The following is a 24,402-nucleotide window of genomic DNA, read 5'->3' as shown; positions in this document are numbered from 1 at the left end:
AAATCAATTCTTAGAATCACAGTAATACAATCCAGTTCATTCAAAGGTGTTTCACCTGCGTTGGCCTTCAGGTCCTCGGGCGTAACCATGACGACAAATCGAATGGCCCTCTCGTTCCGGAACATCTCGTAGGACCACCGACGAATGGAGCGCATGCACTTCACAGCCGCAATGCCATTGTTAGCGATCAGGACCTTGAAAAGGGAGAAGATAGTGAATCAGCTGCCTGGACTGTGCACACTCCTCTCATAACCATCTGATATCTGTGAAAAAGTAAAAGGGGAGGGAACACGCAAAGTGAAGAGATTATCATCTGGGGAAACCAGCCCTTTTGTTCCGGAGTACAAACTCTCAGTATTAGCATTGACGAGCCACCAGCTAGCTCATTTTCTGCACTAACCAAATTGAATAGGGATCATTTTATTGCAGATTACAGGGGTCTGCAATAAAAACTTGTGAGGTCACATCATAAAACTACCTCACAGATTCTACATCACCCGAGGCATTCTTGTGGGGCAATGAGGGAAGGATCAGTGCAGAAGAACATTAGACTGACTGACTTTAGGTAACACTAGCTAATCCAAGACTGAAATCACCCAAAAAGAATTAAAAAAAATAAAAGTAGCACACTGACCTTCTCGATGACGCGGTCGCCACCGAATCGAGTGACGAACTCCGCGGGCGAGGCGACAGTGAAGTCTCTGTGCAGATCCATCCTGTTGTGCTCCCTCCCCTTCTTCATCAGGTGCAGGCCCGACATGCTGGGCCTAGGAGGGGATGCATGCCTGCTGGTTAGATTGATGACTTTCACCTCCCATGTAAAGCAAAGGTATACAGTATATCAAATTACTGGGGAAAATCTGAAATCATGTTACTGTCATAAATGCTCCAAGGTAACAGAAGTTTGCACAATTACAATTGATGTGCTCCACAAGCACTTCCTTAATTGCTTTAAAACTTTCCCTGTAGCTAAAAAGATTCATTTAAAAAAAATGTTACTAGAGTGCATGTGTTTATTTAACAGAACATGTGGCTAAGTGCCTGTTTGAGGAGTGACTTGGGAAGACTGCAGCTCTTATTAAAAACAAAACTAAACTGAAGCTAAATCCTGTAACTTACAAGTCACACGGGCAAACCAATGCATTTAAAAAAAAAAAAGACTACAGACTGTACGAAGAGACAGAAGTACAACAAAATATCCCACTGAGTTAAATGGAGGTGGTTCTAAAATTCTGCAAACCAAAGGCCCTTTGAAGTACGCCTGCGCCAAAAATCAACATTGCTTGAAACCTTCATTCTACCTTGTAACCGTTAAACTAGTAAACAGAGGCATAGCCGAGTGGCACACTGCATGATTTCATTCATTCAAAATACAATGATAGACATATAAAACGTATGTTACCGTGAGCCATTTGCAATGTCATTGTGCTTCTCCTCCAGCACTGCTCGGATAAATAAAGTCCAGCAGCCTGTATCAGCGCTGAACAGGTGAGCAGGGAGCGCTCTCACTGATTAACTCAGATTTACAGTGCAGCGCTCGTGCAAGGCACCACAGTGCAGAGGTCAACAATAAAGAAGACCTCAGTGCTTCATTGCATTGTGTATTGCTATTAAAGTGAAGTGTTTATTAGTAACATGGAAATGGACAAAAATGAACTCTGACCTCATACTGTAGAACAGGGGTGGCCAACCCTGGTCCTGATAAAAAAAAAATCCTTGGGTTCTTACACAGCAAGCAGGCTGGCTCAACAAGTCAGCTTATAACTAGGTCCCTCCCCTATAGTGCCAGGCATACCAGCCAGGAACAGTGTGTTTGCTTGACTCAGTTTTACAACACAATGTCATTACTTATTTGCTTGTTTGGTTGGTTGGCATGCAAGATGCATACAGTTCAATATTGGAATAAATAAATGAGCATGCTTGCCTTCATGCTTGGCTGTCACTGACCACAGGTGCGCTGCTTTGAGCTAATTTAAATGGTAATATTCAAAACCAGGACAGGAAACGGTGCTCTGTACAGGCAGCCGGTCTACGCCAAGGCACCTCCTGAGCTCAAATAAAATGATGCATGAACTCCAAAACCCCAATTACTTGTACTCTATTTCACGGTTTCGTCTGACTGGATTATTGTGCGACAGCACTTGGAAAAGCAATGACTGATTTTAAAAATGCATTTGCCCTAAGGATACATCCATAACTTCTACAGGAGCGAGATCACCCCTGATTAAACTAATTTAAAACACGACTTAAAAAGCAAACATTAATTAAGAAAAACAAAAAGCTTACAAAACAAACAAAAAACACACAAATGAGTCTGTCATTAAGAGCAATGTAATGAAATGCTACTTCACTCTTTGATGTAGAATTATACAATGATAAATGGGCAGTAAAATGTACGACCGGCAGTTCAGCAGTACAGTACCACCCCCCCCCCCCCCCCCCCCCCCCCCCCCCACCCCCACACACACACACACACACAATTACTTCTGTGGCGTCGTTATTCAAAATCAGGAAATGGACACGCTATTGATGCCTTTCCAGCAGAGCAGGAGTTTAATTACACTCCTCTGTACTGAAGTCTAAAGTCGAAAAAAACACCATTGATTACGCTCAGAGTTATGATTCAAACTGCTGTGTGAGAGCACAGTCTCTCAGTGATCACTCTGTTCTGAATAGAATCACATGGAATCTATGAGCATTGTGTTCCTGCAGTTCAGTGTATCACTTCAAACGGAATTAGAAGAGCTCTAGACACTGTATACTCTCGGTGCAACAAGCTGCCAAACCGCTACTGCTCTGAGAAAAAAAAGCAAAGCATTTAAACACTGGAGAGCAACTGCAGTTTTCAAAACAAACCAAGCACTTCCAGAGGGTCTCCACTAACCTCTTGAGGCACTGAAACCAGTCCAGGCTCAGCTTCTCGTCCCCCTCCATTGTCAGGATTGGAAGCAATACAACTGCACCCCAACCCCCCTTCCTCTCTTCCTGTCCCCTCCCCTCTTGTTCCAAACTTCCCTCCCAACTCTACAGCACATGGCAACGATTAGCAACTCTGTCCACCGGCCTCTCACATGCTGATAACAGGGGTCAGGCCAGCTCACACGCATTATAAATAACCAGAGCATGCTGCCCCTGGCTGAGGGAACGGATTGTTTTCAAACAATGTCCGAAAGATGGTGAAATATTAGCCACTCAACAAACAGATCAGAATAAGGGCTAAAAAAAAAAAAAAGCAAAGTTCTCTCACACAGCTGCAAAAGAGAGGAAACACCTGAACAGTATGCACGGGCTAGCACGGCTACACTGGTTTACAAACCAAGTTAGCAGAGTGCACTGGGAGGTACAGCATCTGTTGCATTGCAGTGTTGACAGGTGTGTGCTAACTGAACGCATGAATAAACAAAAATTTTTTAGAGGAACTGATTTTCAAATTGTGTACCACACTCCCTCCTTTGCATAAACCTAGTTGGTAATTTTCTGTAAACAAAGTACCATGATGTTGGAGGAGAGTAATGTGGGGCGGGGTAACACTGAGAAACAATTCTACCCCCTGAGCATTAGGAAAACAAAGCTGAAACACAAACCCATAAACACATTCTGCGCTGCCTTGAAAAGCCGTGGCTGTGGAAGGCTTTTAAATTCCAGCCCAGTCACTGGCTCGTGTGTCACCTGAGCTGGTCAATGTCAGTTCAGGATCATTCCTCCACAACACAATAAACTGCCCCTCCGCCTGACCACGCCGTTTCAACAGGTTATCAAATGACAACATGCCTGAGATATACTGGGCTGTGCTTTTACAGAGGGACTGACAGGGCTGCTTTTACTGCAGGGCTAACATTTCAGAATATAGGCAAGTATTGCTTTTAAACTGTTTCAGTGGGCACTTCCTACTACTGTATGTAAAATTAACTGGATGTCACCCAGAGGATTAATAGAGTAATGAATAATTATGAAATTCAACTGACAATAGACCTCAGATCTGACACCACCAAGTCCACAACAGCTGTTAATGTGATGGGATGGGCAGTTCTCAAGATATAGCTAAGCTGGGCGTGCAGGTTCAAATACTGGGGCCTCCACTGTATCTCATTGTCAGGGAAATGCATCCGCGCATTTACAAACACGCACACAATAACAGAGTGCAATCTAAGGTTCCAAAGGCATTCCTGTATAATAATCTAGATGCTATCCTAATATAAATAACCTAGATTATTATTATAACTATAGTATGGAGACAGACAGCAAAGAAACAAGTAAACAGAGTGCATGGGAATGATACTCCGGAGCTAACCTGTCTGTTTACACTGAACTTCTACCATCTGCATTTGTGTTTATTTATTGGACTGACACCTGTATCCGTGTGCTGTTTATTTACTGAACCATCACATGCACCTGTGGGACCTTTAACTTGAGCACAGAAAGCAACGGGTGAAGGGCTGGTGGGTAATCAAATGTGTAGAATATTTGTTTGTCAGGTCCAGGAATGCAGTGTCTCAGTACAGATTGCAAAAGAAGTCGGGGAGGGTACAAATCTGAACATACTGCAACTGTTAGAATATCCAGCTGTTAAAAAACAACTTCAAAAGAGTAGTTCCAATTATAGCACACACATGTACAGCTTCAAAACAAGGGGTATGCAGCTCTATATCAGGAACCTAACAAATACTGGTTTAAAATCTCTGTCAATAGCTGTATAACGGTGCAACAGTGCGCTCTAGTGGCAGTCATAGGCTATTACATACACAATGCAACGTTTATGTTTAAAAACGTTTCGTTCAAATACATCTGAATGAGTGATCTACACACTCCCTGACTACCTCTATTAAACCGCAAGGCTTTTACAAGACGGTTCTAAACAGCAAAAAAAAAAAAAAAAAAACCAAAAAACACAATTACAGAGATGACAATAGCTTTAAGTAAACGTATATAAAACTTAATTCACTTTCTATGTAACAACTGCAAATAACTTAACAGCTTAATATTTTGAACCCGTGCCGATTAAGTAATATTGCTCAAAGCTCAATATAAGGTAGAGGCAATTTCCACAGCCACAGCATGGGCTTCACTTCATATGAAAGAAACAAACCAATCATACAAACACTGTACTCTGCAGAATCCACTGCTGCCTTGCACCCCTGACAGTGCTTCATACCTACTCACCTTTAAGAGCACCCCAGCTCTGCACTACAACTCTAACCTCATGAAACAGGAGCAGCTCAACACAGAAAGGCATGCAGCCTGCACACTGGCCCCTCCCTCCTCTCCTCACTGCCAGATGTAAATTCCTGTTCGCACCTTTAATCTGTCAATTAGCACCTTGTTAACTTAAAGGGACAGCCCAGCAACATCGCGGGCCATTGAGCCACTCTCTGAGCAAATAAAAACAAAGTGCAACATTGTAGTGCATATTGTGGCTAAATAACTTCCCCTTTCAGAGATTAATAAAAGTGTATATATATTTAAGGCTCAATGTCTCCCTACCTCATGGTTTTTGGTGCCAGTGGGGACACCGGTACTACAGAGGAGCTGCTGGGCGCCGGCCGCGATGCTTCCCCATCTCTGTGATCCAACATGCCCAACTCGTCATCCGAGGAGTTATCTTCTGAGCAGCCGATAACGAACTTAAGACGCTCCCGTCTCAAGGCTGCCTTGTGTGGGAACCTGGGTGCATCCTGAGTGTGGCCCCGGCTGTGCTGTACCGGCACACTGCTTGATGAGTTCTGAAGCCCGGCCCACGTGGATGCCTGTGCTTGGTGTGTTGGCCCCAGAGGTGGAAGAGATGCATTTTCAGGAGATTCTCCCTTTGCTGTAGATGTATTAGATGCAGTTGGTTCAGCCTGCTTGCTGACGACAGTGGAATTGTGTTGGGAAGAAGGTTGTGCTGAGGGACAGGTGGTCTCTGATTCAGGCGGGGGGTCAGGCTCTGTCTGCTTCCCTGGGTCAGAGATTTGATCCACGTCCCCATTCTTTCCTGAAACCACCAGCTTTAGCTGGTCCTCCATGACCTTCCAAATCAACAGCAGTATGAAGAATCCTGTCAGGACAGCGATAATCATTCAGGCTTCTGTTACTCTACACAGAGAGAAAAAACAAAACAAAACACATGTTCACAAGTTACTGGATTACATTGTAATATAAGCTAAGGCAAAGTGGGAAGTGGAGAGGGGGCTGCAGTCTGGAACAACTGTGTCCTGCCAGATACCTAGCAGGTGTGCAGCAATTAGATTTACGTGTCTAGACAAGTGCCAGTGAATGTTACAGCAGAATCAGTACAGAATAGACATTTCTCCTTGATATTTAGTAAGCACAGGGTGAAAGTGGAGTAAAAAATGACTGCCCACATCTAGCTGGTCTGAATGTATTCATAGTTGAAAGTGCAGAGGAGAGCAGAGGTGTTTCACAGTGTAGTATATACATGTAAGTTATGGAGTCAAGAAGGCCATTAGCCCAGTGTTTCAATTTAAGCAGCAGGACTTACTGGTAAGTCATACAGCAGCTTTCAGATCCCCTGTCTAAATATACCATAGTGCATAGTAAAATCTCATGGCACCTGATATCTGTGAACAACATGTTCATTTATGGTTTAATCTTTGCACCTTCTGACTAATTCTACAAGTTTTTTTTTGTTTTTTTTATTATTATACTGGAGATAATGCTATACAATGTTAGAATATGGCAGTGCATGGCTGTCAGATCACTCTTGTGAAACTGACTGTACAGGTTATAACACATGCAGTTTTACCCTGGCGAGCAAACAAGTGTAATAAATAAATACATTTAAAAGAATAAGAACAACACAATATGTTGTAAATTAAAAAGTACCTGTAAATCACAGACACAGGAAAGAAAGACAACCACTTCGGCCAAAACTTCATGAAAAGCCAAACAGTAGACTGGATCTGCCTGTACAGCTCACGAAAAAGAGTGAAAAGATTGAGCTTTGAGGCGCTGTCTGTCTTCATTTGCGAGAATCCGATGTTTACACGGAGACCGGGAGAGAAGCTAAAGGAAAGGCAGGGTATTCTGTTACTGCTTTCTGTGAGAAGTGTGTCACTGACAGCTGAGCTGCCAATACTGCAGAAAGGTCAGCTGTCATCCAGGGTACAGGGGTGGGCACATGGGGGATACAGGCAGATAACAATAACGAAGTATTTAAATAGGAAAATATATATATATATATATATATATATATATATATATATATATATATATATAAAACAAGGTCAACTGAAATACAGAAGAATTGGGATTGATTGCTAAAATCTTTTTCTTTCTGGGAAATGATAGGCAAACAATACTTTAATGGAACAGTATGAATCAATACTGTTTTTAACCTGATTAACGTCAATCCAAACGTATTATAAAATACTGCTCCACATTAACCTAGCCATTATAAAGCACATCCATTCCCAGTACAGCATCGTTAATTAATAGCACATCTATACGCAGGAGAGCGCGGAGAATGAAACTACCTGTACCAGTACCAGGCATTGTCATTCAGACAAAGAGCACGAACACAATCTGTTCTGCAGGTCTGGCAGTTAAACATACGTGAAAAGCAGTCACTGTTTCTCTCTACAGCGGGTAAAGCACAGACTAGAAGATTGGAGCACTTACCCATTGTGAAGGTCACCAGTGTTTTGAACAGAGCTGTTATTTCCACTCAAGGAGTAATTCCTTACCAGTGTAAATACTGACCACCCCCTATTCAGAAGGGTGGACTTTGGAACCAGATTATGTATTGTATGATGCACACTACACTAGCAGGCAGTTAAGGGATGCTGTCAGGATGAGCCTGTTAGCACAGCGCACCCAGCAGTACTTGTTACCCGTTCAGCTTTAATTCTGCAGCTGTTCAGACCTGGACCTGAGCTGACTGCTGACATGCATAACTGCCCATGCTTCTGCTAGAGCATTCTAGTCGCTGCCTAGTCTCGCAAACTGGCATGAATGAAGACAACTTCAAAACAATAATGATCAAACTGGGACTGTTCTCCTTTCGTGTGCCATGAGACAAAGTGTATTGCATTGTGATAAGAACACAAAGGCCAGTGTTTGTATGTGTGTGTTTACTGTCTGTCAAACAAACAAAAAAATGTTTATAAAAATGTATATTTACAGCTTTTTGCTGTAAATTCACTATAGGTGTTAATGCATTATTTTATCAGTTTTTTACAGATTATTAGCCTACTGATTAATATATTTGCAGCCCAGAAAATGTCATATACTATGCATAAAGGTCGTGGTGTATGGAATGCAACTGAAATGCACCCGATACAGGCTAAATAAAGCACATTCTATCTGGTGACCTTTTGCACATATTCGTATCAGTTGACTGTACTTGTTGAAAGTGTGTGTCGCTCAGAACAGTATGCATACCAACAAAACACTGCACTGCAGCTTTCAAAACAGCGACGAAAATAAAAAGATAACAGGAAACCAGAACAGCTTATTTTAAACGCCACCTCCTAACCAAACGCGTACATCAGGGGCTGGAAAAAAAAAAAAAAAGTACAAAACAGCTGCAATGTAACAAGATACACTACGAGAAGCGCAAGACATTAAGCGGATGGACCCCCCCAAATGGTTCCTGTATTTGTAACTGCATGCTCCCACTGTCTCGTGCCTTTTAACAAAAACATAATAATAATAATAATAATAATAATAATAATAATAATAATAATAATAATTTTAGAGTTTATATTACAAGCCATTTAAAACATGCCTTTGGAAGTACAACATGCATTATGATACATCTTGTACTGAGACTTCCAAATTGTCATATGAATCATCTGGTGACCTGGAGGTAGGTTCCACTATACAGAGTACGTATTGATCTGTTGTGCACACAGCCAGTCTCACGTGTATTCTGTACTAACATTACATACGCTGCTCAGTGAAGTAAGCTAGAGCTTTATGGACTGGTACGGGAAGCGGGTTCTCTCCCAGCATTAGATTTACAGAAGCCGCGTTTATTAATAAATAAATAAATAATAAAAAATATTTAAAACAAAACACTACCCACCAGAGCTACACGACAACACCTGAGCTTCCCGATTGCTTCAGTCATTGGTATGTGTGCACGCTGTGCGAACAGCAAGCGACACGATATTCATTTTACTAATCACTTACACGTGGGTGAATGTTTAATTTCGTATTAGCGGGCATAACATTATTTCCCTGCAATAGGAGGTCCAGTGTATTGACAGTTCCTCCAGTACCCGCCCACTGTTTCAGTCCTTGGTTGTTTACTAGCAAGACCTCCCCCCCCTACCTCACTACATTTCATTTCCGGGGTCGTCAAGAAGTTACAACAGCGCGCCTAGTGGTTGTCGTGGCAACTTCAGATTGTTGGCGCACAATGGTTCCTAACTCCCAAAACGTCTGTTGCATATTTACCACCATTCACAACTCACAGCACTATTCAAGTGCTACTGTTAGGACATCTCTTCTAATACATCTTTACAGAGGAGATTCGGAGTTCAAAATATTATGTTCCCTAGAAAAACAAAGGAGCCCAAAAATAAATAAATAAATAAATAAATATTTGGTTGATCCCATCATTTTTTGTAAATTGTAATTTTGCAGTTTCAATACACAATATTTTTTAATAAACCCCAACATGATTTTTTTTTTTTTTTTTTTTTTTTTTTTTAAATAGCCTGAAATAAAAATCATCTAAACTTTGATTCACACTGAAGGATTAAACCGGTATGTGCGCCCTGACAATAATACAAACAGGAATTGAGGCAGTTTCACCAGACAGTGCTTACAAATCCAACGGTACAATAAACAAATAGGCATAGCGCAAGGCGCTGAATCCATTTAGAAAAGCACATACAACACAGAAACTGAGAAAAGCAGCAACCATAGAAAAATATTTATTTCAAACATGTACCAATTAAACATATAGCATTCACCCTCCCCATTCAAAATGACTTGCCATGCAAAAACATTGCATTAAACCAACAAACAAAACTTACAAGGAAATAAAAGCAATGTGTAAATACAACTTCACAATAAATATACAAGTGCAAAGGAGTTTCATTATCTGACCAGCCTCCCTTCTTGTTATTTCAGTACAACACACCTGGGGAAATCTACAACTTAATGAGGTGCTTTTGCTTAGTGGTTACAGTCTAGGATCTTCAGTCTTTTGTAAAGAAAGTAACTGTACAGTAGAGTATAAACAACTCGACTAGACCACTTGCATTGATAGAGGCTTATCTTAAGTCTTAATAAATCAAGGAATGCGACTCTTATGCGAATTTTTTTTTAAGTTATGAACAGGGTTTGTTTTCTTGTTTAGTTTATTCTGCGCACGCCCTGCTTTTCAAAGGAGCTCCAGCGAGATCTGGGCTGAGAGGCTGGACCTCGTCTCTAGGGAGTCACAGCGCTGTCCAGTCGATAGGCTTCTTCCCCGATTTCTTGAGCCGCTCGTTGGTCTTGGAGAAGTGCTTGCAGCCGAAGAATCCATGGTGGGCGGAGAAAGGGGAGGGGTGTACCGCCTGCAGCACATGGTGTCGCCTCTGCAAGGCACAACAGGGATTATTGATTAGCATGCATTTATTTTTATTTTATTTTTTATTTGGAATTTGCCAACTGTTTTTCTTATTTTCTCCCCAATTTGAAATGTCCAGTTATTTTTATTTCAACCTCGCCAGTCTACAGGGGTTGCTGGTGCGCGGTGAGCCGAGGACACCCTGGCCGACCTAGGCCCTCCCCAGCCGGGCGGCGCTCGGCCAATTTTGCGCCGCCCCCTGGGAACTCCCATCCATGGCCGGCAGTGAGATTGCCATTGGCACACTAAAAGGAAATATGTTTTTTTCAACAATATCAAGTGCTGAAAAATTAAATGAGTTGCCCTAAATGTAATTCTTCTATGGTCCTAATTATAACGTTAAATTTGCAGGGTTCAGAAAAACACAGCGTTACTCATCCGCGTCTTCCTGCAGTGATTTAGAGGACTGCTAGGTTGGAGACCAACCCTGTCAATGGAGATGCCCTTCTTCTGTGCGTAAGACCCCCACAGCATGAAGACCAGGCCTTCCTGGTTATTGTTCAGCCACTGCACAACAGAGTCAGTGAACTGCTCCCAGCCCCGGTCCTTGTGTGAATTGGGCTGGTGTGCACGCACAGTCAGCACCGCATTGAGGAGTAAGACACCTAGAGAAGGGGAAGGGAGAATTCTTATTACAGACTCCTGTAGAGCAAAGCAAAGATGCCGTGAACAAAGCAGATCGCCTTGACTTACACCTGCAGCAAACAGAATTGCATCTCAACCTCATTTCATCACAACTCTTCAACTGGCATGGCAAACCAGTCTGTCTATTGTGCACTGCAGATACACAGTGCTTCCTTCAAAAACAAAGCAAATGAGAAAAGGCACGGTAATGCAGAAGTTTATCATTAAAGTTTTAGATACTGTGATGCATTATTTTATTTTTTTTAATCTGTGATTGAGTTGCTTTTGTGCATTTTCATTTGCAAGTGAACTGTGACATTAGAGCCTTATCAAGCACTTGATTCTGCAACTTTAGACTTGGTTTTAATTCTGGAAACTTTATCTTCTGCTAAATTGCATTGCCTTTTACGTTTTAGGCAGTTCTGTGCATGGGTGACATTGATTTCATTTTGTTGTAGTGCGATAAGAGGAATTTTACATACTGCACAAATACGTACCGGATTTAAAAGTATGAACACTATTCCAGTTCGTGTCCATGCATCTCTTCTGGCAAGTGATTTTCAGAATCATATCGTTCGGAACTATACTACTTCTGTTAAATATAGGACTGTACCAACAAATCCAACTAAAGTACATCTAAATGGAAGCCTACTTATTTTAAAAACACAGCCCTTTCAGCTGTGTATTTGACATTGCATCTTTCGTGTTCCCTGAAAAAACAAACATGTTTTTGTCTTTTACTGCGGTTATCATAGCTGAGTAAGACATTCTGAAGATTCAAACCAATACCTTGTTTGGCCCATCCAGTCAGGTCCCCATGCCCTGGGTGCTCAAACCCTTCAATATCTTCAGACAGCTCCTTGTACATGTTTTCCAGGCTGGAGACAGACTGCAGTTAGAAGGACTGGAAAAACAACAAAAGCCTGACATGCTACCATGTAAAAAATACTGCACCGAAGCATCTGTGCAGAATTCCTGAAACTAACACTTGCTTGCAGAATCGTTTACCGGGTAAGGGTGTAGACTGTACTATTAGCAGTAGCAACAGCAGTCAAGGCTGTGCTAGACATGGGTTTGTGTGACTAGTCCTCTAATTCATTCACATGTTTAGTGTTTTCCATTGACAGCAGAAACATCCTGTGGGTAAGGTAGAGGATGCAGAACCCTGGCAACCCAAACAGCTTGCATGCGTACTGCACTAAAGCACCTTGGTATCTGAACACATCTCTCCCTATTTTTTTGCCATTAAAAAAAACGCAAGGCAGACTGAATCACAGTCCTTACCTGGGTGGAGGCGGGACTGGCTTCAGTACACTGAAACACAGACCATGTGCTTGTTTGGGACCATGGTACGGATCCTGGCCCAAGATTACAACTTTAACCTAGAAGCATGAAACACATGGTTTTATTTACTGTGGTAAAGCCCTTCAGAGTAAACAAACATACAGCCAAAAGCATTAACAGGTTTCAAGCAGTACAACAGAAGAGCTCCAAGCTACTGTGCCATGGCTTTCTAAAGCACGTGTGGTCTCTTAATACAGAGATCTAACTCATCAGTACAGGATCCCGGCTATTTAAATTTAGGAGGGGTGAGAGGCAGAGGAAACTTACATCTTGAATATCACACTCTTGAGTCCAGCTGAAGATCTGTTGCATTGGAGGATAGATGGTATGACGTCTTTGCTCCTCTGCTACAAACGCCATTAACTGAGAAAATGACATACAAATACTAATACACCAGCGAAGTCTGAAAGGTGTCTATTTCAAGTGTTGCAGCTTGTTACGTATAACAAACGGCTTACGTTTAAAATCCAAGGATTGTTATGGCCTTACCCTGACAAAATAAGGTTTGGCAAACTCAGCGCTCAGAGCCTTCCGCCAGCTGACCCCGAAGCCCTCAGGAACGTTCCTGGCCGCTAGCCTCTCCAGAGCCGCCCGTTTGTTCCTCTCGATTCGGTCCCGCTGCTCGGGGCTAAGCGGAGGGGAAAGCGGCGCCTCATTTTCCTCCGGTTTCAGTCTCTTTACCGGCGTCACCTTAGCATAGTCAGTGAGGCAGCGAGGTAAAAAAAAAACAGTAAGTGTGTCGAGTCGACCTGCACCTACCCTGGCTTTGCAGACAAACCGTAACAAACCAACGTTTAACATAGTTAACTCTTAACTGAGATTCCGTTTTAAAGAGAACAAAAACACGCAATTGCTATTACTTGTCGGAACAGATTTTGAGATCAGTCTTTAAAATGGAGGGGGGAAAAGTACAGTATTGCACATAAATATGCAATTCGCAGATCACCCACGATGTGTTTACAGATTTCTACTTCCTGTGACTTGCTTACTGCGCCACGCTGGGATTTCGCGGCAAATCGCAGCACTCCTTAAACTGCGCCTTCCCTGCAGGCATTGGCTTATTAAGCAGGGAAACCCCGCCTTCTCCAAATACTGCGACTACTGGCTACTGTAAGAAAAACATTTAAGGCATTCCTTCTAGTCAGAACAAAATAATGAATGCTTTAACAGAGAGAAATAACTGTATATTTTTTTATCTTATTGCAAATCAAATCTTAACAATAAGACTTACATTCTCAATCTACGCCTTTAACACATCGCTTAATATGATTTGTAACAATGCATTTCTCCAAATGCAAGACCAAAAAATAATCGACACAAACTATTAATATTTACTGGGGGGAAAAAATAAAGTGAGAGCAAAACTAGCCATGGTTTAAGAGCACACTGCTTAAACATGACATGATGTTCGCTTCTAAACTCCAATGCACTTTCTATTATTATATTTTATATATACCGTACAGAAGATTGTATTGCGACGCAATAACAAGACCGGCTGGTACTGTACCTGAATGTATTAAACGCGGTTGTAATTGTACTAAATTAGTTTCTTTAAAAAAACGCCATTATAGTTTATTTAAAACGGAATAAAGAAGTGTTAATTTTTCCTCCTATAAAATGAATTATCCCTTACCACTCTATTCTCTTCGTTTTCATCCAAAGCCCTTTTCTGTGTAGCAGGTCTGAAATAGGAATTGATCGTTTTCTGTCCAATCATTTTAAACCTTGTGGTCGCAATCGTTTTTTTTAATTTAATAATAAAATTAAGTGCTCGGTGGTTGCTACTCCTCTTTGCTGGTGGTTGAAATCCCACGACTGACAGCAGGAGACAAGTTTCGCGCCAGTTATGCTGCGCAGGCGCAAAATTGAAAACTCCAAAAGTCCCACCGCTTTGGAGGGGATTCCAAATTTGCATACTTTCAACCCCTGGGGGCGAGCAGAACATTATGAGCACGTATCTAGAAAAAAATAAAAAATAAAAAATTTACAGGACTTATGTAAGTTCAGAATACTGAATACATATCATTGCATTGAAATTCAATGCGTTGAGTGTGGCTGAGCATGTCCGTTCCCTGTTGTGATTTTACGTGATGTATTTTGTCCCTCTTCACTTTCAATTTGCATTCAGTTTCAGAGAGTCTGGGCGGGTAGTTAGATAACGCAGGGAACTGTGTAAAACACTTGTTATAAATAAAGCTGTGCTGTATCATGCACATAAAGGAAGCCTGTCTTCGTCTTATGTTCTGCAACAGTGACTAACAGGTGTGTATTGTGAATTTCATATTGGAAGTTGCACAGTTACATATGATGCTTTCTTGTGGGAAACGAGACATACACATTTACTTTGCGTTCTGCCGTAGTTGCCCATATAGTTTTAAAAATCGGAGTGTTTACCGGTAGGGTTTCCTAGTGTTACAAATTATACTGAAATGTAAGAAGCCCCAAAAGACAGTCTGCCAGTAGTTTAACATCGGGGCTGAAGAAAGAGAAACACCTATTTTTATTGTCTAAATTTATCGAGTAAAATAAGTGGTAATGAATTTGTTTTGTGCAGGCTACCGGCAACAGCGGAATCAGCTGCCTTCGTACCAGTGAAAATCCTACTGGCATTAACACCTGACTTTAAAAATAGTCTAAAGATGAGAGCTCCTGGCACAAAGGTACTGCTATCCTAGGTTCAAATCTTAATTATTGTTAGTATTATTAAATTATACAAAAGAGAACCAACACGTTCCCTTGCTCTAACCACATAGCCCTCCCATGATGAATTACATTTTAGTGTCAAAATGTAACATGATTCTGGGATAATGGCTTAATCTTTACTGTACTTTTTTTTTTTTTTTTTTTTTTTTTTTTTCCAAATTGGTTCTACAGTAAAACTTTGATTATCAGAACCCTGGTTATCCAGACAACCCCATGTTAACCTGCCCTGTTTGCAAGGACAATGTGCTATTCAGCCCTCACTTTGTGGTAGCTACATGATAGTGCAGTACTGTAGGTTATATATGACTACACTCGGCTCTTCCACAGGCTCCAAGCAGACAGTCAGTTGCAACAGCTGGAGAAGGAAGTGACAGACACTGACTCTTGTGAAATGCATGCTGTGTAAGACCTGACTCGATTGTCTAGGCAGCGTTCAAAGCCAAAATCGAGAGAAAGACTGGTATGCGGACTACTGATCTGACACCTGTGCTCAGTTATTTACACAGTCAAAGTAAAAGCATAGCAAAGTGTGATAAAGCATAGTAGAGGCATAGGTAAGCATTGTAAAGCCCAGAAAGGTATGTCAACACATATTTAAGCATGACAAACAATGGTAGACTGGTAAATGCATAGCATAACCATGGGAAAAGCATGGAAAACTGCTAAATTACTGTGCAAAATTACCATAGTACACTATTAAAGGGTCAATATTTATGGTAGTGTAATACCTTTTTGCATTGTTCATATATGAAGATTCCTCTCACCTTATTGTCTGCTCCTGTGGAATAGCTGTATTCTGTGTAAAAACGGTTGTGACTGGGATAGTTTTTTTGTAAGATTAGGCGTCCCTCTCACAGCAGTGAAATATTTTTAGAGTCATCAGATGCCCTTTTGTATCACACCTAGGGGACTTGGCGAAAGTGCAGGTGTTTGGACAATTTCACAATATTCCGAGCGAACAAGCCACCTATGGAGGCCCTGGGCTGAATTATTCCTTCTCCAGGCTGAAGCTGATGGCCTGTCCTGTAGATAATCAGAGACCAGATTACCGAGGCCACTGGACACACATTCAACTTCGTGCTGGTGAACAGGTAACGGCGTGCTTCAATGAAAAATATATTTATCATTTGTCCAAAACCCCTTTTTTTCCCCAGCTATTTTTAATATTTCATGCATGAAAGGGTTAAACTTGAAGTGCCTCTCAAATCTGCTGTCTCACAGGTACAAAGACGGGAATGTCCACGTGGAAGAGCACCAGGATGACAGGATCGCCGCTGTCTCCTTCAGGGCAGTCCGGGATCTGGTGTTCCGCCACCAGGAGGCGTGCGGCAAAAACGCAGCCAGGAAGATCGAGCCGGTCAAGGTGGCTTTGCAGCAGGGCAGCCTGCTCCTCATGAACTGGCCCACCAACGTCAACTGGTACCACAGCTTGCCCGTCCGCAAGAAGATGCTGACACCAAGGATCAGCCTGACCTTCCGCAGAGTCATCAAGCAGCACAAGAGCCAAAAATAACAGGACTGTATCACTGGAGCATTATTGCAATAGTATTTTGCTGAGTGATTACGTGCACAATGTCGTTAACCTGGGAACACAGCATTATTACACTCTTTTACGGTTGTTTATATTCATTATTATAAAGTCACGATGCCCCTTTGAAAGTGATGGAGTGGGTCAGTGTGTTGCACATCCCAATGAAATGCTGTATTCTAGAGGGCGCTATTCTCACGACTCACATTTACACCATTCATATTATGAGCCACAGTAATGAAACCTCACAGTTAATGTTATTTAATCAGTTTTATTATGAATAATATTTCCTTTATTTTAAAACTTCAAATTACATATATGGCATTATTTCAGTTTCCACAACACACACACACACACATATATATATATAATTAATTTGTAACCCACATTAGCGCATTATTTATTTATTTATTTATTTTTACATTTATGTCCAACATCATACATTATTCTCAGGTGATACATAAAATCAAAGATGGGCAGCATAGATTAACAGGTGTACAAACATTCACTGGGAAAACACACATACAGTCTCACATTAATCCTGGGTAACAGCACAACGCAGTGGGTTATTTCTGCATTGTAGCTGCTGCTATCTGGTTGACTGAATCAATAGCCAGACTCTTCTAAAGTCTTTGTGCGACACTGTAAATTTAATCCCCTATAATACAAATCCAGTGGACTGCATTAGGTTGTTTTAAGCCAATGCAATCCAAGGGTCTTCGTAGTATAAGCTAACGCTTGTGTGCAAAGTCAGCAATAACAGAACCCCCTAAATTAAAGACATCCGTCCCATTGCATAGCAGCCCCACCCATTTCAATTACAGTATCATCCATTAAGCACACCTCAATTACACCACATGAAGACCAGCTACATTTCCCAGCCCAGCAAACCAGCACTGATATATTCAATCTTAGCTCTGAGCCAGCACAAAAACACTAAAAACTTTTCTTCCAGTAACTATTCAAATAAACATTTCAATATCTGTCTTGGAAGTCGAGTTAAACCTCACTTCTGGCTAATTGAAACAATGAGGACTGAATCAAACCAGGCAGGTGTACTTCAAATATGCTCATTTCTATATATTCTATTTTAAAAAAAAATAATATAAATAGTCCTTAGCATGTATTGAATCATTGCTCAGTATATTACTTCAATAACTTGGATGCTTGTTCTAACATAACAGTACCACAGAATCACACCCTTTTCACACCCCCATCCCATTCCACCCTACCCCACCCTAGCAGTGGCTGGGGTGGGTACAGATCTTGCTGCATCTTGTTTGCACATCCACCTTCAAGGGTAGGGTCTGTTTCCATGAGCCACGATTGCTTTCCTTTCATGTATAGCCATTTGACAGTAAAACTTGAATACTGATACAGTGGCACATCATGTATCTCCTTAAGTTTTATTTATTAGTTCCTGTGTATTGGAAAGACAAAAGTTTTACAGCTATAGAGGAAAGTTCACAACACACATGGGGCATCAGTACAGTACTGCAGTGGTTAAGGAAGGACCTCAAGACTGGTTATCTGAATCCACCTGACTGATCACACACAGGGCAGAGGCAGGGGCAATGCATTCCTATCTCCAGGATCTCTATGGTGTCTCTCTCACTCCTTGGGGATCAGCCTCGGGCTTGGGCGCAGAAGGGTGGGGGCTGGCCGGACCCTCTCATAGAAAAGCAGGTAGGCGTTGGAGGAGAGTGCCTCCTGCAGGTTGGCCTTGCGTACAGAGTCGTCAGACACCCACAGCCACTGGCTGCTGAAGGCGGAGGGGTTCTTGGGAGAGGGAGGGGAGCGGCGGTAGGTGACAAAGTGTCCTGAGTGCATGTCCCCGTGATGTACCAACACAGCTGTCAATCGGAAGAGATAGGCAGACGAACTGTGGGAGGAGACAGAAGTCAGTTACAGTGGCCATGTATTTCCTAAAATGTGTCACTGCTGTAAACCTCTACTCACCTGCACTCATAGGTCAGGGCAAATGGGGGACTTGTTGTGGAGGTGGGGAGGTATCCTGAGCACGCTCCATTCGTCAGTGGCTTTTTGTTGTTTGATTGGTCTGGATCTGGCCAATCAAAACAGGAGGTGTAGTTAGAAATGTGAATACTCTTAACTTAAAATCACTTCCTGTTTCTGTGCAACTTACTATTTGATCCGTTGAAATTAAGTCACCTGGTGGCCAAATATTGTAATTTTATTGCCTTCTTAGATGTTAATTAATTAATTCATGTATTTATTTATTTATCAGATTTAGGGTTCAGGACTCTGGCAGTACCTGAGGTTTTGGGAGACACCCTGGTATCCTCTGGAATGCTCGGCCTGGCTGCCCGGTTCTGTCGCTGTGACCTTTGACCCGCCGTTCTGTGCTTGTAGGAGTCCATGGACAGGAACTCTGTGAAGTGCACATGCTCCTGCCGCTTGATAGGCGTGCCTTGGCTGGACCAGGTCAGCCTCTGCAGGTGAATACACAGGCACTGGGGCAGCTGGGAGGGCAGCAGAGCAGTGACGGGACAGTGGTTATTGATACACCGAATCAGATTCCACGTTACAGTACGTACACAATTCATCTGAACTGCACTTACCTTCCCCAGTTTGAGCTGCTTGATAAAAGTTGACCTCTGGCTTTCCACAACCTGTCCATTTAACAATCCACCTGCATGGATCTGAAAAAAAAAAAAAGGTAAATGTTACTATTCAACTTTAGGCAAGAACAGATCAGATAGGCGGATCATTGCATTCATAAAGCTGGAAGATTCAAAATCTATGGCAGCACCAGTGGGCTGATCGATGAAGGTCTGTGATGTCCTTTGATGGCTAGACAGTCAATGAGATTACACTAATAAAGACTCTAGCCAATATACTGGGGTCTTAATTTTAGACTTCTGATACACATGTGCTTGTGAATTGCTGCCACCTACCTTGGTGCAATTCTCACACTCCACATCTTTGATCGTCTCTGAAGAGATGAAATGTTGGAGGCAGTGATCCAGCGTCACAGGCCGGCCCTGAGTGAGAGACACGGTCAATCTGAGAATCTTGCGACAGATGCATGCCTGTCTGTTTGTCATGCTTACATTTTTAAATCACGTAGATCTAGATTGCAATGAATCTTGAAAAGCATAATTTTATCAGAATCTGTGGATACCATGTCTGTCTGAGCAGATTTGTACATGTGCACACATTGAAATTACAGCCACTGCCAACATATTGAGGCCCCCTTATTGTGTGATTATGAGTGTTCCTGATATCTATATAGAGACATTTCACCTCATTCTACCTTGAGCGCTGTGCTTACCCAAGTTGTCGTAGGAATGGTGAGCGAGAGGCTGTCAAATGAATCATACCGGACTGGACTCTAGGGGCAAACCAATTAAATGATTACTATCATCATCATTATCATCACTGAGATTCTGCACCTTGTGTGTCACATCCTTTACTAGTGAACGCTCCTCACCTGTTGGTCACAGTGCTTGCACACCATGTTACTGGTCAGTCGTCCATGAAAAGGATGCTGGGATTGCCATGAGTTTGGTAATGGATGCAAAGGTCCTGGAATTCAAGACTATGATTAATATTGAGTTTGTACCTGAGGAAATTGCTGCATCCAGGAAGAGATAACCAGTACACTTTATAAATCAGCAGCTGACAAGACACACTGTTCAATGACCAGTTCAGGCTTTATCATACATTGCAACACAGTACTGTGGCTAAATTGAGCCCTCTTTTTCCAATGTCTGTAAAGCTTCTAAAGAGATACTTCTAGTTATTCCCTGAGCCCACTGTGTCTTGTAACTGCCCACCATTATATCACATCTTTACAGGACTGCCCCCTTTTTGCAACTTGTCCCTTTATTTAATTTTTATTACACAACTGATACACTATATTTTTTGGTAAGACCTGTACTTAGTCTAAATAAATGAAGAACATTTTTATCATGGGATACTATTTCAGCCCTGTAACTAAACCCTACATACAGTATTTTACACAAAGTCCCTCACCTCGACTCCTGCAGCTGAGGTTTTTCTCATCCATCCATGCGGCGCTCTAAGAATCAATCGAGGAGGAAAAGACACGGTCAGTACAGTAGGTGTGGAACAGCACTAGAAGCACAAAGTCTCATTTGATTTCCAGCAGGGCGCTGCTTTCATCCAGCCTCCCAGCTGGTGCACTCTTACCTCGAGAGACTGAACATCGAACAGGTGAGTGATGTGGGGGTGCCTGTCCCGCTCCTCCTCCTCCAGAGAGGAAGTGAGCACGTGGAAGAGCTCATGTGCATCCTGCACAAAAAGAACAGAGATCAATCAGGAGGACCAGGGCTGGGCTGCCCAACGGAGGCCTCACTGACCTCCACAGCGTGGTTCTCAAAAACATCCCATACAGGGTTTCAAACGGGTTTCAAAAGGACAATTCGGAATCTTTGGTAGAAGCCAGCATGCAATGCTTTATATTGATGTTGCGTTTTTAAACATGTTTAATGAGCAGAAATCTACTGAAGTGTTGTAGCTGCTACTATTTAGTCAGCTTCTTGGTAAACTAGCCTGGTTTTTTTTGGACGACTGTAAGAACTGGTAATCAGTTTGGTTCTTTTAGCCCTGAACTACAGCAGACCTGGTTAGTTTGTAAAGTGCCCCCACAATTAGGGTTACCATATAACTCCATGTACAATAGGGCAGTTTGGGACAACACAGGTAAGTGTAGTCCTTCTGTGAAAGGTACATGTAAAACATACCAGAATGCACAGTGCATTGAAAAGCCTATACTGTCCCATACTGTCCTAGGGTACACGGAGTCATATGGTAACCCCACCCACAATCATGTCCAGGACTCCATTTCTTGAATGAGTAAGCAGGTATACTGTTTTTATTAGAAATATATAAAACCTGTCTAAAACATAAGGACCCTTCCACTAGCTCCCCTAGTCACCGGGGTTATAACAAAGTGAAAGTTACCTGCTCTTCAAATGAGCTGATCTTCCATCTGTAACTCCTGAGGACCTCCAGCAGCTTCCCTGCATCCAGGACATCACCTTCCGCCAGCTCCTGCGTGGACAACGCTGCAAACACGAGACAACGTTGCTCCAAAAGCTGGCTTCGCTAAAACAAGTCGAACCTTCATTAAAAAAAGCAGGTTGGTGTGGTATACCCAAATACCTCACTCCAGGGATAGAAATAAGACTCCCATTGCAAAGCGGTTTGAGCCATTCCTGGTTTTCCTATGAGTTTAATAATACACACCTGAGCTTGTTATCTACACATTGTGGCTAATCAAGCTCATAAGAAAACCTGAAATGGGTGAAAATGCTATGCAATAGGAGTCTTATTCCCAGCCCTGCTGTTTCTGCTGCTGACCTACCCTTGAGAAGCTGCAGGAGTGTTCTGGCCAACTTGGGGTGCTGTTGCTGCTGGTTCTGGTCTTGGTTGTACCCCCCTGTGAACTCCTCCAGCCAGCGGATAAAGGAGGGACACGCCGCCAAGCCTTGAAGCAGGGAGTTCATAAAGCAGGTGTTCCCCAAGTTCAGGAGCCCAGGTACCATGCCTATATCAACGAAATGCAATACAAGCAGTTAGCATTAGGAAACACAAAGGAAAAACCTCAGTCTGCCAGACAAGCAGCACCACACAGGGTTTTTTTAAGTGGACTTGATCTTTCACTGCATTTGGCTATTTTATTTAATCATACACAAATCAACACATATACTGATAACTTTATAATCTACATAATGTTCGTAAGATTTTAAATAAATGATCATCTTTTTTAATGTACAGTTAATCAAACGCAATAGTCGTGTCACCTACTTTTTAAAATATTTTTCAGCAAAATACCCAGTTAATGTACAAATGTAGCGTAACAGATTATATTAGACTAGTCCTAACGGGTCTGTGAAACCAGCCCTTAGCGACCGAAAAATTCAGATTTTCAAAACTGTTGCGTATTATAAAGGTTCTAAATATTCTACACTTTAAAAAAAAAAAAAATAATAATAATAATAAATGTATCTGAAGAACATATACAACGCTGCACTAACCTTTCTTCCGTTTCTTTCTCTCTGTGACGGGTCCCCAGAGCACATAAACTCCAGCAGCCACGGCGGCTGCTACGCCACCAATCACTCCCCAGTTTTTCACCATTTTATTTCTAAGAAAACACCCAAAACAAATCAGATTTAAAATACCGAAACATCTCATAAACTTAAGTAATGTATAGTTAATTACCAAATTTGAAAATAAACTACTAATTCATAATTGCAGTTTTAATTAAACGTTCCTTAAAAATATGATTCAAACTCAACAATAACAATAAACAACAGCCACAGTTACAATACTAATAATATCACTTTGATAAAGTTCTCCTTGGCCCAGGCGAGTCCACACTACTCTATATTAAAACAGAGAATAACAGGGAGACACCAAATAATGCAGGTATAAACACTGTCTATTGTTATAAAGTCGTCACTGTGTCACAGCAAGGGACATGCAAGGAACAGTGCCGACAACCTTGTCAATTTCACATGAATCATCATAAAGCTAATCAGACTGACTCGACAGCCGTTAAACTGCGTTCAAAGCGTAGCGATTTCGTAATAGCTTTTTTTTTTTTTTTTTTTTTTTAATTTTTTTTTTAAATACTTTGTTTTGGAAATGACCGATTAGTAAAGTGACGCATGTGTAAGTCGCTAGCTGCGTGCGTACATTTGAATACAAAATAAACAACATTCAATAGGGCTCCCGATTGTGTATCAACAATATATTATGCAACATTGACATACATAGCTTTAGATCTTCAAAGGCAATCATATCAAGTAATTCAATAAACGTTTTACGCTTTCACAGCCATTTGCGTCTTTTCCCCCACAGCACTTTTTATCGCTCGACCGACACCACCATTTAATTTCCCAAGCTCCTGTCCCAGCCCCCTGCTACTCTGAGCCGGTTCGGTTCTGACCTGACAGCAGATCCCGTCCTCACAAACTCCCTGGCGAGCCTGTCTGCGGCCTCCAGCCTGCACTGCATCCTCACCGCCGCTTCAACAGATCGGACCACATCAAGCGGAGGAAACTTGTCAGGGGAACTCAAAGTGCGGAAAGATACGGAAGAAAATGAAGTGCGGAGCAGGAAATGAAGCGACGGGTGCATTTACAGAAGGACGAGCTGGTGTTTTTGGTTGCTAAGCAGCCGCGGTCGCTCACGGGTTATGATGGGATACACAATCGACAGAGGATCTCAGCCAAGCGACAGGCTGGTTAGACGTGCAATGTTAAAACGTTTTTAAAACGCAATTACTAAGATATTAATATATTTTATTCGTATTAATGGCAAGAATTAATTACCAGGGCAAGCTGTTTTAGGCAGCCACAGTGAAGACCCACTAAGTCGTGTTTAACAGATGTTAAGCACATTTCGGTATTTATATACTTACACTGTGTTTGCCAACGCGTCTGAAGAAAACTAAACCCTCATAAACAAACACATATTTTAATTAGAGTTCCTCCTCTTGCACGAACACTTTGCTAATGCAATGCATAGCCTGATCACTACACAGCGCTATTTATCTGTATCATTACAATAGGACAGTGGTTAGGACCGTTTTGTAAGCCATCTGTGTTTTTTTTAAATTTTTTTTATTCAGCTTATAAACTATTAT

The 24,402-nt window shown here is 41.9% G+C and overlaps 3 protein-coding genes and 1 pseudogene across 5 annotated transcripts; 1 reads left to right on the top strand and 3 right to left on the bottom strand.

The window, feature by feature from the left end:
* Window positions 1-17: 17 nt before the first annotated feature.
* Window positions 18-8,488, bottom strand: LOC121297052 (acetyl-CoA carboxylase 2-like; the record flags this gene model as incomplete). Its single annotated transcript, XM_041223063.1, has 5 exons — window positions 7,618-8,488; window positions 6,823-7,002; window positions 5,482-6,072; window positions 635-767; window positions 18-194 (listed from the first exon to the last, which is right to left on the bottom strand). Coding segments are annotated over exons 3-5 (885 nt in total), but the record flags the coding sequence as incomplete, so codon positions are not given.
* Window positions 8,489-9,658: 1,170 nt separating this feature from the next.
* Window positions 9,659-14,347, bottom strand: LOC121296847 (uracil-DNA glycosylase-like). 2 transcript variants are annotated; one of them, XM_041222701.1, is made up of 7 exons: window positions 14,163-14,347; window positions 13,019-13,219; window positions 12,797-12,892; window positions 12,470-12,567; window positions 11,975-12,063; window positions 10,988-11,166; window positions 9,659-10,529 (listed from the first exon to the last, which is right to left on the bottom strand). In XM_041222701.1, the coding sequence occupies exons 1-7, from the start codon at window positions 14,244-14,246 to the stop codon at window positions 10,389-10,391; spliced, it is 888 nt and encodes a 295-aa protein (XP_041078635.1). In that variant the 5' UTR covers window positions 14,247-14,347; the 3' UTR covers window positions 9,659-10,388. The 2 variants fall into 2 exon arrangements, with proteins under 2 accessions (XP_041078635.1, XP_041078634.1); XM_041222700.1 differs by lacking the exon at window positions 14,163-14,347 and having other exon boundaries at window positions 9,661-10,529; window positions 13,019-13,585.
* Window positions 14,348-15,168: 821 nt separating this feature from the next.
* Window positions 15,169-16,874, top strand: LOC121297051 (annotated as a pseudogene).
* Window positions 16,875-17,015: 141 nt separating this feature from the next.
* Window positions 17,016-23,836, bottom strand: LOC121297434 (ubiquitin carboxyl-terminal hydrolase 30-like). 2 transcript variants are annotated; one of them, XM_041223756.1, is made up of 13 exons: window positions 23,704-23,836; window positions 22,787-22,896; window positions 22,114-22,296; window positions 21,711-21,814; window positions 20,937-21,038; window positions 20,760-20,805; window positions 20,215-20,309; window positions 20,056-20,115; window positions 19,679-19,765; window positions 19,343-19,423; window positions 19,036-19,243; window positions 18,720-18,825; window positions 17,016-18,642 (listed from the first exon to the last, which is right to left on the bottom strand). In XM_041223756.1, the coding sequence occupies exons 1-13, from the start codon at window positions 23,769-23,771 to the stop codon at window positions 18,372-18,374; spliced, it is 1,521 nt and encodes a 506-aa protein (XP_041079690.1). In that variant the 5' UTR covers window positions 23,772-23,836; the 3' UTR covers window positions 17,016-18,371. The 2 variants fall into 2 exon arrangements, with proteins under 2 accessions (XP_041079690.1, XP_041079691.1); XM_041223757.1 differs by lacking the exon at window positions 22,787-22,896 and having other exon boundaries at window positions 23,704-23,834.
* Between the last annotated feature and the right edge of the window lie 566 nt (window positions 23,837-24,402).

Source organism: Polyodon spathula, chromosome 22 (genome assembly GCF_017654505.1).
Source record: "Polyodon spathula isolate WHYD16114869_AA chromosome 22, ASM1765450v1, whole genome shotgun sequence".
Classification (NCBI taxonomy): Eukaryota; Metazoa; Chordata; class Actinopteri; order Acipenseriformes; family Polyodontidae; genus Polyodon; species Polyodon spathula.
The sequence above is the reverse complement of the archived record's forward strand: the minus strand, read 5'-3'. Positions and strand labels throughout refer to the sequence as shown.